At 38.8% G+C, this 15,658-nt stretch overlaps 1 protein-coding gene across 1 annotated transcript in view; it reads left to right on the forward strand.

Annotated features, from left to right (window-relative positions):
• The window catches only part of PIGL (phosphatidylinositol glycan anchor biosynthesis class L), a 72,716-nt gene extending 57,058 nt beyond the window's left edge, over window positions 1-15,658 (forward strand). Inside the window, exons 5-7 of the mRNA XM_072431025.1 lie at window positions 9,210-9,241; window positions 11,147-11,280; window positions 14,676-15,658. Coding sequence (XP_072287126.1) covers window positions 9,210-9,241; window positions 11,147-11,280; window positions 14,676-14,801 — 292 coding nt within the window. The 3' untranslated portion in view covers window positions 14,802-15,658. The remainder of the gene's footprint in view (window positions 1-9,209; window positions 9,242-11,146; window positions 11,281-14,675) is intronic.

Consider the following 15,658-nt stretch of genomic DNA (forward strand, 5'->3'; position numbering starts at 1 on the left):
TGTACATACAGCACTGTTCTGTTCAATGGAGAGGGGAGGGGGGAGAACAAGCTAGCGACACTCTGCTGTGCTCCCTCCCTTCACTCCTATTGCAGTCCTTCATTGTCTGCCTTTCATGGTCAGATCCATGAACGACGTTGGTCGACCTTTGCACACATGTCAGATTCTCGCCTGAGACATGCCTGACTGTTCGTATCAGCAATACATTCATATCTAACCTTATATTCACAACAAAAGAATGAGCATGGTGCTACACTTGAAATATCCCGACCCCTCCTGTTGGTTCTTTAGCCTGATAGCTAACCAATATAGAGTTTTTGGTTCGCAGAGGGCAATGCCAATCAATCCTAAAGATATCTATTGAAATGTGGAACTTTTTTCCATTTTATTTTGCTGTTAGTATTGTAATGTGTAAATGTATGACATGATGTATGACATATCTAGCTGTATCCTGACAATGGTGATGAGGGTTGAGATCGTCATCCAAGCACCCTAATTTGATCAGTTTTTGTAAAGTGAATTCCCGACATCCGTGCAAAGAATGGGCTTCTTTTCTTCTCAGCCCCCATTCTTATCCTGCTATACAGTCAAGTGTTTTGGATTATGCCTTGAAATGGAAGTGTTTTTCCCGGTCTCAGGTAATGGCCTTGTTCGGAGCCCAGCTAATGTTTCTTTCATGCTATTCTGTGGAGCTTTCAGTTGAGTATCTAAAATGCTTTCTGTTTCTGAACTCCCCCACATTTGTGAATGCTGTACTGACGGTTTCCATGGTGACAGTTATGTAAGAGGCCATTCATTAACCCATCAGCAGATGGGTATTACAAATACTGTGGCAACTGCTTTCTATGGCCTTGGATACCAGGCTTTCAGCGAGTGTCCAGGGCTGTGATTTACCTCTTTTGATTATTACTTGTACCAGAACTGCGTGGTCTTTTCAGTTAGTACAATTCACAAAATCTTTTTCATGCTTTTGAACTATAACAAACATGCATCGCCATTCTTGTATATCAGAATAATATAATCTAAAGAATATTACACAGTATTATATAGCACCATCATATAAAGCAGTGCTGCACAAAGTCCATAGTCATGTCACTAGCTGTTCCTTAAAGGGGCTCACAATCTAATGTCCCTACCATAGTTATATGTCATTACCACAGTCCAAGGTCGATTTAGGGGAGAGATCAAATACTCTAACTGCATGTTTTTGGGATGTGGGAGGAAACCCAGGCAAATACGGAGGGAACCTGTACACTGTCCTGGCAGAGGTTCGAACCGGGGACATAGAGCTGTAATGGCCAGAGAACTTACCTCTGAGCCACCATGCTGCCCAGGATATGCTTGTAAGTATTGTTCATATGTAAAAAAAAAGATAAGATTTTCTTATTTTCCTATGAAGGAAATGGGACTTTTTTTGGTGCACATAAATATCACTACAATATACTTTTTATAAAAACTTTACCTTTCTGTATTTTATTCTTGATACAAAACACACTGTATAAAAACATACAAACACTTGAAAAAAAAACATTTTCTCTTTTTAGAGTACAATATCTTTTACATGTAGTTTATATTTTGATGCCATTAAACTGTCCTTGATACGTTTCCCCACAAGGGCTTCCTCAGAAGGACATGTTTTAGTAGTAATTAAAGTTTCCTTAACTCTTAACATGGATATGTGTGATAATTTTATCACATTAGTCAAGTAATAGATAGGCAGCTGTGTAATCCATAGGGTGAATACTTATTGAAGTAGATTTTCAAACCTGAATGTTGCTTTCCCCCTCCTTATTAAAGTATCTCATCTGAATTCAATGTTATCAATCACTTTTAAATTGTTTGTTCTATGGTGGCAGGATTAGATGGAAAAGAATCCATATGTAAAGCCCCATGTTTAGGAGGTTTCAAAATCTACTTCAATAGGTATTCATCCTATGTATTAGACAGTTATCTATCTATTGTGGTGATATTTATGTGCACCAAAAAAAGTCCCACTTCCTTCATAGGAAAATAAGAAAATCTCCATTCGCTCTCCTTTAAAGTACTAATCTAGTGTATTTAAAAAAAAACTAGAATACTTAGTGGACTGTATAATTGGATTGGTCACTATTGCTTAATGGGTCCTCTCTGAGGCAGCATGGGTCTCATAAATTGCATTTAATCCAATATTGTATTTGTTTGAAAAGGTAACAATCAAATTGTGAGCATTTGTTGCAAGTTTTGTTAGCAGTTACTGTTTAATATAGAGTTACCAGCAGACCATATAATGACAGAGATGACCATATAAGACAGACTCGGCTTGATTTATCAAAGCTCCCCAAGGCTGGAGAAGATAGACTATCATGGGGGAATCTGGATTTTTGTTTTTGGATTTAGATTATTATTGTTAATAAACAGGATTTATATAGTGCCAAGATTACGCAGCCCTGTACATTAAATATGGGTTGCAGATGACAGACAGATACAGGAGAAGAGGACCCTGCCCCGAAGAACTTACAATCTAGGAGATTGAATATGACAAATGAATATTTGTGGTACAGGATAAACTAGATACAGTTTAAAGATGCTTCCGCAAATCTCTTCTGTTTGCCATTGTGTCCTTTATTTGTGTAAGCATCTGCAACCACCACCTAATGATTGTTTTTCTTTTTTTATACGTAGGTGACCTTGTTTACAATGGTTTCATTGTGCTTAGAATTATTGCTGCAGTACAAATGCCCAATAGGGTTCCAAAAATATTCCTTATAGCTTCAGATATTTTGTTTGTTTTGAATACCTTTGTTAAGCATTGTTCCTGTAATACTACAGACGGCACATAGTAAGTAGAGTAGGATTAAAGGTATAGCGGCAAAAAGCCCGAAAAAAAAATCTTACTCACCTTTACTGCCGCAGAACCCCTGATTCCTTTGGCGCTGTCCAATCCCTTCCTGGCTTCATCTTCTCCTGTCTTCTTCCTTCTTCTGGCTACGTCATCCCTGATTTCATACTGCCAAGGCACGCGATCAGGTGACGTAGCCTGCTGGAAAAGGGAAAAAAGAGTGCCGATCTCACTGTGCGGCATTTTGTTTTTCCCATTGCAGGAAAAAAGGCTCTTCTAAGAGCCCATGCTTGAGATTAGGCATGCGCAGAAGGAGCAAACAGAAGCCTCCTGGGATGCATAACGTGAGTATCCCAGGAAGCTCTGCGGCGGTTAAGACAGAACGGGAGGGTCTTCACTCGAATAAACTTTGCAGTTTAAATAAATGAAGTTTATATAAAGCATTGCTGTGCCTGCGAAATAATGATCCATGGTAATGGCATATATTGGTATGTTGTAATCACACAGGAATATTGTGTTGATGGCCCTACAGACTTCCTAAATTATCTCAACAGACGAAACATACTAGATTATAATATTCATATACTTTAAACTTATTTCTAATTATTGACAGTCATGTTGCAAAGTCTGGATAGTTGAAAAGAACAGGGAGGATAGACTAGGAATGGTTTGAAGGCCAACTTAAGAAGGTTCCTATTCTACATATTACCAGTATAAGGGAATGCCCTTATTCACTGACTATGGGTGTATGGGAACCTTTCTCCCACAAACCACCAATAGAACTGGTTACCTTACCACTAACTACCATTGTCCTAGTGACCACCATTAAAAGTGGGTATTTTTTCCATTGGCCACCAACCAGGTATTCTTTCTTTCCCCATTGGTACCCACAGGACATATATGTACCCACAGGACACAGGGAGTAGCATTTTGGGAGTCCTAACGGGGTATATGTGCCATGTCAAAATCCAATTCCATGTACCAACTCTGTTTCTGTTGTGGAGATGAGCAAACTAATATTTTTGTCCAACCTGTTGCAAAGACTTAACTGGAAATTTGGGAATGAAATGTCAGGTGTGTGACTCCTACTAGAATAATGCAGTACTAGCTAAACCAGCTTATGAAAAGTAAAAACCTTTACTCTAGTTGGATTGGGTCCCATAGCCAGACAGTAAGAAGGCGTTGACTTTCAGACCTTTTGCCAAACTGGAATCACAAGCCACGTCAATGTTTAACTTCAAGGAAGCAGGAGAGCAAAACAGAAGTAAATTTGATTGCTCGCCCAGTGTACATTTCCACAGGCTATTGACTATTTATATGAGCAGAATGTTTTTGTTTTTTTTTACATACTGATCTTTCCACATTGTTTTATCTTTTTACCTTGTTTAAACTAATAACCCATCCAAAACAGAAGCATAAATATATATATATGGACTGTAAATATTTTGGATTTGTGCTAGATACATCAAAAGCCATTTATTGTTGTGTCTCTACTTCCTCTACAATGAAGTTGATACAACTTGCTTAAAGTGGAACTAAACCCCTCTTACCTGTTCCAGTTCCCTCGCAGTGCCCCATCATTGTCTTCTTTCTTCCTGTAAAGGGTTTTCGGTCCCACGCATGTGTAGGTGCAAGGGCAGCCAATAACCTGGCAACCAAAGCTGGCATTGCTAATGCACAGCTCAGCTTTTTCCTAGATACAAAGAGCAATCAGGCAAGATCAGAAGGGTTATTGGACATTGCATGTCCCTTTCTGTCTTACAATGACCTGCCTGATGGTGATTTTTAAAAGTGGAACTTTAGTTTTGCTTAAACATTATGCCAGTGAAGTGCTACCTTATTAGAAGAAAACAGGTCAAATGCCTAAGGTCCTTCAAAAGAGGTAACAGATGCTTGTGAAACTGCAGAAGTCTATATCTCGGCTCTTTTTGCTGGAGTACCCGAAACACATATATAACTAGCAGCTGTCTTGAACTAAAAGATTGTAAATTAAATAATTGGGTAGCCAGGTAACCTAATGATTATATTTTATACAATATTCATCCATATGTGAAGCAAATTATAATATCTTGTTGCAATATAATTATCTTGTTGCAATAGCACCCATTATGGGGATGGATATATTAGTCAGCAAGTGAACAGTCAGGCTTTTAAGGTGATGTATTGGAAGCAGGAAATGGGCAAGCATGAAGATGACTTTGACAAGGGCCAAGCTGTGATGCCTAGACAACTGGGAGTATATCCAGATGTGTTATGATGTGTTCCCAATATGCAGTGCAATTGGCCAGAGAAAGGACTACTGAGCCGGTCATGGGCACCAAGTGCTCAGAAATATACTTCAGGCTGGGATAGAAAGGAGTCTGAACACAATTCACTGCTTATGAGGCTGCATAACCACAAAATAATCAAAAGTTCCCTTGCTGTCCCATGTCCACTGCTAAACCACTTACAAATGGGTATAGGAGCATCATAGGTGGACCTTAGAACAATGGAAGAAGGTAGTGTGGCCTGATTAAGCATGTTGTCTTTTAAGATAATGTGGATGGCCAAGGTGCATGTGCGTCATTTACCAGGGGATGAGATGGCAGCAAGGTGCACTGTGGGAGAAGGCAAGGTGGGCAGTGGAGATTCTGCTCCTAACATTTTGGTGTTGGATGTCACAGGACACTTTTATAAGATATGTGCAGTCCATGCCCCAATGGGCCAGAGCTGTTTTGGTGGCACAAGGAAGCACCTACATAGTATTCGGCAAGTGGTTTTATTGTTTCCGTTGACTAAATACATAAGCATTATATTTCTGTCTTGATACACAGGGCATCCTCTGAGCTGTACATCCTGTTTCCTATAAAAAATGTTTCTACATTTTAAGTAGAAGAATCAAGTAGGGGCTGGTGACAATGTCAATGGCTGCTTGATGGATCCTTTAAAAAATACAACAGTAATCAACCCAGAAATCCTACCCGGGTGGGAAGAAGCTGTAGCCGGGTGGCAGCCCCCGTATTGTGACCCAACTCTTCATTAACTTCCCAAAAACACCCCGGTGGTAAGTGCCGGGTGGTGCGCCCAGCTAAAAGGGGCTGGGGAGAACACTGTACAATATTAAATAGGCAGCCAAGCCTTGGCTCCATATGGAAAGCAAATAAGGGAAATGCTCTTTATTAAGGATACAGGCGACAATAATAGTTAATAGAGGATCTAACTTTCCCTATTCCACCCAGGTAAAGGAATTTCACTTTATCCAAATTAGCCATAACTAAATTTAATGATCACATTTTTATCAGAGTTTAGTGTACAGCATACAGACATTCAGTTTTAGTCGCTGGGAACAATCGTTAGTGATCATTTCCAGTGATAGTATAAGCATTTTCTGTATCCAGCGATATTTCTTCTATGGAGAAGGGGGATGAGCAGGAGACATCCTGCTATGTTCTCCCCTTTTAGAAATAGCTGCTGTCATTCCTGTAGATCGGTTAGTGAGCCACCTTAATGGATCACTACATGATGTCAGGGGAGAAGTGCTGGATTTCCCCCCAAGAGGATTGCAAATATTCGTCTTAGGCAACAAAAATCTATCATCTCTACATCTATATTCTTTTCTGTCTGTAAACAACAACTAGTTTGCCCTTATAATCAAAGTTTCAGTTTAGCTTTAAAATCCTTTTATGTTTAACCTAAAGTTTTCTTCTGATGAACAATATCTTATATGTGGCTTACAGCTCTTTCCATGATCTTACTATACAGTCTCAAGGTCAGAAGACTTCATAATGGGATCTTGTTATCTGATGGGTAGACGGCCTCCTATTCCTCAGGCATGTGAATCTCCGGAGAGATCATGTAACTTCCTTGGTGTTAGAATGTTCTTGAATTGTCAGCTTGTTTTCATTAACAGAAATGTTCCTCAGTGTGAAGAACTATGATCCAGGAAGTATTTTTTAAATCTTTTTGTACTTCAGTTTATGTGCTTTTATATTCTCCGAGTACACTCACCAGATCATTTATTTTAACAAAAAACAAACCAGAAGTCTATGCATTTTATTTACAAGAAGTAATGCTACGTACACACGTCAGACGCTTCTCATTCGATTATCGCCTCAGAACTGATATCGGATGAGAATGTGGCGTGTGTACAGGGCTCGTCGTCCATCCTGGCAGTTCCACGAGCGAGAAACGGTCGTAATGAAAGTGAAGGGGACAGAGCGCAGCGGGGTGCTGCTCCGTCGTTCTCCTTCTCCCCTTTCCATAGAGCAGAACGCTGCTGTATGTACAGCACTCATTTAGTGTTATGTTGTTGGAAAGGATCGTGAAAGATCCTTTCCAACGACAATTATTGCACATGTGTATGCAGCCTAACCGGCAGGTACTGTCAAAGCACAGGCAGCAGTATACAGGTTGTAGCTACCCGGAAATGCAGCTGCATTTAGTTTTTAAATCTAAAACCCTGTACTCAAACAGTAAAATGTCCACTTCTAGTTATGTCCTTATGGGACAACTAACAAGGACAGCAGCCACCTCATGCCAAGTCACTGAACTCCTCCATCAGAACCAGGCTCCATTGACATTCACTTGGCTAAGAATCCAGGCTGCACAGTTCAGACTGCATTACCACTTGCTGGGCTCAGTGGGCTGGATGTCACTCCAATAAGTCTGGAAAGGGTCCAGAATAATAAAATCTGCAGTGCAGAATAATAAAATCAAGCAAAAAATTTGGTATTGGTCAAATGATTTTAAATCATTAAACATCACATATCTAGTCTGCAGGTGAGCAGCATCTCTCACAATTTACATCTCATCCGGGTTTTGTCATAAAGGTCCTTCTCTGGAGAATATACCATATAACGCTACCCACACCCCATCAAATACTCCCTTACCCCTCCAATAAATGGAGAATGTTCATGAATAAACTACAACTACTGCTGTCTTTTTTTGGGAACTTTTGCCATTTACATTTGGTAGAAGTTCCAGCTCTTGGTTATTTGCTTGTTTAGCCTTGTTTGCCTTTCCCTCACTTTCTGTCCCTATGACAACTAATGGAAATAATTCAGTGATCTCTTATTATATTAAAGACTTATAAATGTCACACTAACAGATTAGTAAGCATGCATGCAATAAACATCAATACATCATGGCCTTTTCCTGACTTTTTTTTTTTTACCCTGAATGTATTACATGTACTGACAATTATCACCTGCATTTGTGGACATAGCTAGTATGTATATATAGTATTACCACTATGAATTACACTGAACAGTCCACAGAAATGAGTGCGTCAGTGCATTACCAGAACTACAGCAATAGTGGGAACATCAGATGTTGCTCCTTATCTCACACTATACACATTGGGCCTGATTTATCCAAGACTGGAAAAGAATAACCTGAGAGAACCTGGGTGATCCATCAAACTGCGAGTAGATTTCTGAAAAATAATTTGCTATTGGTTGGCAAATGTTTTCTGATCTGGACTGTATCCATACTAGGTTTGCTAGATCATCCGTTGCATTCAGTTGTATAGCAAGCCTTTTGGTATGAAAGTCTCCCTCAGGCATACTGTATCTCGAGGCAAAACTTATTTGTAGTTTTGGATAGTGTGGGGAAGAATTAGATCCTTTGTCACATTTCTGTTCCTCTCTGTGCTGCTATGTGTGGCTTTCCTGTTTGTACTAATAACCATTGTCATCAAAAAATTGAGGGGAAATCCAAACGTTTAAAGTTGTCCCCAGGTAAAAGAGGCCAAGGAAAAGGATCCAACATCCAGGACACGGGTTATTAAATTATTATTAAACAGGATTTATATAGCACCAACATATTACGCAGTGCTGTACATTAAATAGGGGTTGCAAATGACAGACAGATATACAGTGACACGGCGAGGAGAGGACACTGCCCCGAAGAGCTTACAATCAGGTTCCAAAGACAAATGTCTATGCAGGGATTTTCTCACTTTGAGATATTTCCTCTTCTGTTGTGTCTCTTGTACTGGAAGTGAAGGCAAACTAAGAAACAACAAGCAAAGAACTTTTTGGATACACATACATGTATGATATAATTGCAGGTTTGTCTTTATTAATAATTGTGATGTCATGAGCAATCCTTGTCTTAAAGCGTGTCAATCAAAACATTTAGTTTCATATCACCATCCACTTATTTTAAAGATTATACAGCAATTGTAAAAATAAAATAAATGTATATACAGTTCATAAAAGAATAATTAGGATCTGAATTAGAGAACCTGGCTATACTGACCAATCCAATTTTTTACTATATCTTTCCAAAGAATAAAAATGAAACCTGATTGGTCATTTTAGTTGTGGAACTTTACTTTGTTGCTGATCACACTGTCCTATATCTAAGAAAAATCTCTACTTAGGATGTATTTGTTCTTTTATTTTTACAGATATCTACAAGATTCCAGACAGTTACCTGAAAGTAAGTAATCTTCCTATAGTTATACCCAGAACAGATATCTCTGTATTTTTCTTCTGTAAAGATGGAAGCCAGCTCATCACTGTCATATTTTATATAGAACTCAGATATATCCGAAAATTACTAAAAAAAACTGACCATCATTACAAATTTACAACATCACAACAATGACATTAAAAGTGTTTTTGAGATCTGTAGAATAAAGTGGATCTGAGTGTATATTATAAAAGATTGTCTCAGGTTAATTATTGCAGAAAGGACAGGTGATGTCCCTTCAGTAAAATGAGTTTACCAGTCTGTTCTCATTTTTTTTTCCTAATGAACAAGGACCACAAATAACAAAAAAACAACACAGACACACAATTACATGGAAGACTCCATTCTGCACTTACCCTGCTGCCCAGCATTTTATAGTGTCAGCATATTTTCCATGGATAGAGCGCCATCTCTTGGATACTATTAGGCAGTACATATCTTTCTTGTACCGGTATTTGTTATTTCTCTACACACCTGCTGTGATCTGTTTAAATCATGCCTGCTGAAAAATACAAATCAGTGGCAGTGCTTAGGAAGAATGACAGCAACAAGCCAGCTATTTATTAACTCAGAAAATGTACTTCTGTACAAATGCTACGCATGTAACGTTGTATAAATGTATATTTCAAAAATATTCATTTGTCTGCTTCTATCTTCTGTATTATTGTGGAGAAATGTTCATTTCCCTTGTTTATCAAAGCATCTGATGGAAAAATGGAGATAATGTGCAGCTCTCTTAAAGGAGATATTAAATGGTTGCTGTGAGGAAATACAGAGCAGACGGCAGCTTTTTTCCGTACATAATACAATTTTACCAGCCAAAGAATGTAATTCTGTTTAGCCAGCCTTGTGGTTTACACATTATCTGCACAGAATGGCCAGTAATGTTCCTATTTACTGTACTTGGTATGCCATTTCTCTGTGTCCAGCCTATTCACCTGACAATAAATCTGCCAAGTTAGCAGGGAGCTGATCAGGAGTTAGTAATGCAAAATCAATAAAATGGCAGCGTTCCTGGCTTCAACTGTGTATTAAGTAATGTGTCATGTGACTTTCACATTGCTTGAATATAAAATACAAGGATAGTTATGTAGGAGGGGTATCTGAGCTCTGACTTTGTATCTATATTGGCTCAGAGCTGTCACTCTAGTATCCCCCCCCCCCAACAGCTACCTAAACTATTATAATGGGGGGGAGGGAGTTTTGTAGGAGCTTGTCCAGCACACACACTAAATGGACACTCCCGGAGAAGTTGAAGGCTGTCACATGCAAGGGAGAAGGGCACTGACTAGTCATCAAGTCACACAGACATTGCAAAATAAGAAAGTATTAATTACGGAAATGAAAAACACAGCAACTAAGCATTTCAAATACTTTAACCAAATTGATTAGGTTTGATACAAGCGAGATTTGATTATGCGGCCTCATTATGGTCAGCCAAATAAAATCCACAGCTGTAATACAAATGTAAATGTTTAACATGGCAAGGATTTGTGAAACAACGCCATGCTGTGTGCCAGCCCATCATACAGTGATAACACTATTCATTGCCAACACAATTCTCTTTTCTTTATGCCCATTCAAGAATCCTCCTCACCAAACAGCTTAAAGAGCAAGCACTAGCAATGTGAGCCTGATTTAACCTTTCAGCTGGAAAAAACTAAAATAATACATTCAAATATTAGAAAATGATACAATATAAAGTGAGAAATGGTTTTATAATGAATGCATGGGGTGCATCTGTATGAATGCGATTGAATTTTTTGATGATAAGTTTTCCATTTTTGGTATAGCTGTATCCTGTGTCATTGATGTGTAATACTTATAGATAAATATCCTGCATGTTACCGGTATGTGTGTTCCTCTCTGCAGGGTGCTCGGTTATGGTGTTGGAATCGGTGAACGTCTTCAGGAAATATCTTTCTGTGTTGGATCTGCCAATCAGCTGGTTATTCCATAGAGATATCCTCTTTGTATCATCCGGATCACAATACACACAAGCCAAGGTATTTGTGTGTATATATATATAAATATATATATATATATATATATATATTGTATATATGTTCTTTTTTTTATCTGTTCATTTTTTTTATGATTAGGGATATAAACTTTTGTGGTGAACTCACAGCACATTGTCCCTGTCCCAGTATATCAATCTATCACATTACTGTCTCACATTCTAGGTGGCCTATGGAGCAGCTGAGTTGGATTAGAGGTGTTCTATATTTATACTACACAACCACCCCAAAGCTGGAGAGGATACACTTTCCATAGTGAAGCTGGGTGATCCAGCAAACCTAAAAGTGTATCCTCTCCAGCTTTAGTAAATCAGTTCCATAGTACTGGCAGTATATTTATAGGATTTGGAGCACCAGCTGTGCAGCCACAACCTACCTGTTTGTAAACAGAACCCAGAGTCGTCTTCTGTAGTGCTCGTTCACATTAGTGCAGTGCAGTAATTTACACGCTAAATAGCATCATTACAGCAACATCACGCTCCATGTTGCCATTTTTTTCTTATTGGCACCCTAAATGTATCTTACCAGTGCATTGCGACTAACTGCATGGCAGTCTTTCTTTTTTGAAAGCATGGAAGGCATAACTTGTGGTATTGCCTCTTTAATATAGAGCAGGCATGTCTGACCAAAACATTGGTTATTTTTTATCTTTTGCTTTTGCTATACTTTATTATGTTTCCTTATAGTAGGAGGCCTTTCCGTGCCTGGATCCTATATACATTTATATATATATATATATATATATATATATAACTGGATTAGCTGAACAGAATTAGAGATATTTTAGCATACAGAACAAGCAATTAATAAATAATTCAGCCATTAGAGTATTATAAACATTTGAGTTGGCCTTTTTTTAAAAGTTTTTTAGACTTTTGAGAACAGTTCTGTCTTAATAGAATCTTACTAGAACATATGATAACCCATTGAGATCTTGTGGTTGCAAACATCTAGAGATATTCTAAAATAAAATGATTGAGCAGACTTTATACTGACAGGGTTACATGAGGAGTATGACCTATTTCTCCTTGGTTAGGGCTTACGCAGACATATTTGTTCTGATTTCATAATGGAATTCTCCATTGTTTGACCTGAGTGTGTAAATAGAGTTCTGTGTACCCATTATTCATCACACAAAGCACTGGCGGATACAGCGATGTATATACAACAATAACGCTGATGTCTGCCAGCAGTAGCACTATAAAAACCTTCATGGATCCACATTTTGTATTAACGAAATATCTTTGTTTGCATCTGAAGACTTTTATTTCAAAAGTTTACATGAAAGCTTGAGTTTGGAGTTCCTGTTGAATGATGACGTTCCATACTTCATGATCATGTTCCATACAGAGATTTATAGATTTTCCTTTAGGTAATGAATTGTTCAGAACCCCTGCAGAACAGTGCTGAGATACCATGAGATACCACATAGAGAGTGTATTGTTTTCAAAAGGCCTGGGGTGGCTGATAGGGGAGCTTCATGATTGTGCTGAGCACCATGTGGAATAAGCAAGAATGATTATAACCAAAAGTTCTAAAAATAAATACAAACTATATAATGAAATCAGAACTACAGCCAAAACATCCTTCTAGTATCGGATAAAATGGGTGGGTTACCACTTTATTGGCTGTGTGCCCATTGGGGAGTTTTTTTTTTTTTCATTGTGCTATGAAAGCCCTGATGTTACAGTTGTGACTCATTGGGTAGGGTTTTCCCTCATTTCTCATCATGACGCTGGGACAGGAAAAAAGGGTAATTTCTCAATGTATGTCTGTCGGGAACATACAAGGATGTTTTTTAGGCTTCACTTACCCAATATGTTACTCCTGGTCACTACCTTGGTTTATGTCCACATCAGTGTTCAACACAGAAATTTATTTAAGCTGGGTGGGAAGAAATTATAGGTGGGTGGCAACCCCTGTATGAAGACCCCAACTGTTAAGCAACCACCCAAAAACAGCCGGGTGGTTACTGAAAAGTCCTGGGTGGCACGCCTGGCTAAAAGTGGTTGGGGAGAACCATGCACATGTATCTGCATTTTCTTGCACAGTCAAATGGAATATTTGTGGATCACTTTAGCAGGTGAATCAGTTTTATTTTAAAGCACATACAGTGGGAAAATATAGCTTTATGTCATCTTCACATCATCACCACCAAGCAGGACATTCACCAATCCTGCATGCTGCATTAGTGGTGCATTTCATGCATGTATAGCACACTACATTATTATGTTGCCTATTACATCCAACAAGGTTTCTTTTTTATATTCTATGGGAAACAGAAACAAGGATTCTGATTGGTTCACAGGCTTCCTAATTCTACTCCAGATTAAACAAATCAGCCCATCCTCGCCTTTGGTTGGGTAAAGTGAATGTTGGGTAAAATTCAGTAAATCTCCCAAATTCACGTTTTGTATTAATATGACACCTGCCCAGTTCTCATATAAGAACTAAGCAACCTATGTAATGAAAATGAGGGGGGGTTGTTGTCCAATTCAGGAAAGCTGTGTTGTGTTAATAAGGTACAACAGGTGAGCATTGTTACCCGAGGACAGGAAGTGCATTCCTGCCAGGATCACCCAGGAAAAATAGAGAATGAAGCCTGAGAAAAAGGTGATGCAGACCCAAGCTGCAAAAGATTACAGTTGCTTGGAGGTTTGCATGAAGTTAAGAGGAATTAGGTTATCATGTTTGGCCCTTATGGCAGGATATCATAGCCAAGTTGAGCCTGGGGTGGGGAGTGGGTGATATACCCATGAGAGGAGGGCTGATGTACTATTATTACTAAACTCACTCACATGGAGAGAAGAGAGCACAGGCTGGGGATGTACAGAGAGCAAAATCTGCCAAGTTTATACCTTCTGTCCCTCTACTACCTTGCTTCTTCCTTCTTTAATCCCGGAATCAGAGGAGGTGAAATATCACCTCCTTTCTCTCATTTTCATTTAACCCTGAGCAAGACAAAGAAAATGTCCCCCTTTTCTCATCAGAATCCTCTCCTGTCCTCCTCAGTGTAATGTAATGGACAGTGTTGTTTGGACTTTGTAGCCTAACAGTTGCTAAAGAACCACAAGTATCTGCATGCCGTGTAGAGGCTGAAAGGGCTGCTAGTGGGGTCTTACTGGCAGGGGGACATCTTGGCTTGGACAGTACACAATTTAGTGTCCCTGTAAGGTGGAAAGCATGCTTGGGCACACTGCACCCTGATAATCTTTACCATGATATTCAGGTGAATCTCCATCACTCCAGGAAAGTCTCCCCCTGCTCTAGGTTATCCTGTGCCATAAATATACATTTGTCATATTCCTGATGTATGTGAGCATGTGTTTAATCTTGCTTTAGGAGCATGTCTTTTCATCATGTGTCTGCTTGTGTTCCAGGAAGCCATGATGTGCCATCAAAGCCAGCTGCTCTGGTTTCGTCATATTTACCTGCTATTCTCCCGTTACATGGCTATCAACTCATTACACTTTCTCCACGACAACAAGAGGGAAAAAGATAGCTGACAGTTCTCAGATCTCAATCTGAACTCTGAAATAAAAATGCTGCAAGCTAGTCAGTGAGCATGGGCGGACATTAAAAACGCTGGAGCCAAATGTGAATGAGCTGGTAAAAGAACTACATTTCTTTTTCCGATGCGAACAATTGAACTGTAAATGGGTATGTTTTTATATTTGCAGATATTTTGACTAAAACATCTGGAATTACGGTCTAATAATTAAAAGTATAGTTAAACAATAGGCTGTACAGTGCACATTGGTAGTCAGAGGTAGAACCAACAGAAGTAATTACCAGCCAATATAAACACTGACCGATGCACGTTAGCAATGGATTACAGCTTGTTGTTTTCAATTAATACTGTAACTATCCTCAGCTCCCAGCCATGGCCGCTAGCTTTGTAATCGATAATATTCTGCAGAGCTGTGCAGCTACCAATTGCTTTCCATTTTCTCCTGCATTCCAACCCTGCTCAGATGACAAAAGAACAAGCATTCCTAATCAATGTTTCCATCAATTAAGTACTGATCACTGGTGCTCCAAACTAGTTATTGAATCTAACCTTTGATTAAAAAAAATATAGACCAGTGTATAGCCAGCTTTATTGTTGGCTGGAACATCACAGAATTTCTGCTGCTAAAATTTTCCTAAATGTTTTGTTGTGTTCTTTATGGACACAAGCACTAATGTGATATATCTGTGCTGCAGTCACTGCTTTGTGACATCTGTACTTTGTCCATGTGCTCACTGTACTGGTGTAATCTTTTATGTGTATTAGGATATTTGGAAAAAGCTGATGGCATGGAAATGTAAGCATTCAAAGGTCATATGTCCTTCAAGTTTGTAAACATCAAAAAGAAAATAA

The sequence above is a fragment of the Pyxicephalus adspersus genome, chromosome 1 (assembly GCF_032062135.1).
Source record: "Pyxicephalus adspersus chromosome 1, UCB_Pads_2.0, whole genome shotgun sequence".
NCBI lineage: Eukaryota > Metazoa > Chordata > Amphibia > Anura > Pyxicephalidae > Pyxicephalus > Pyxicephalus adspersus.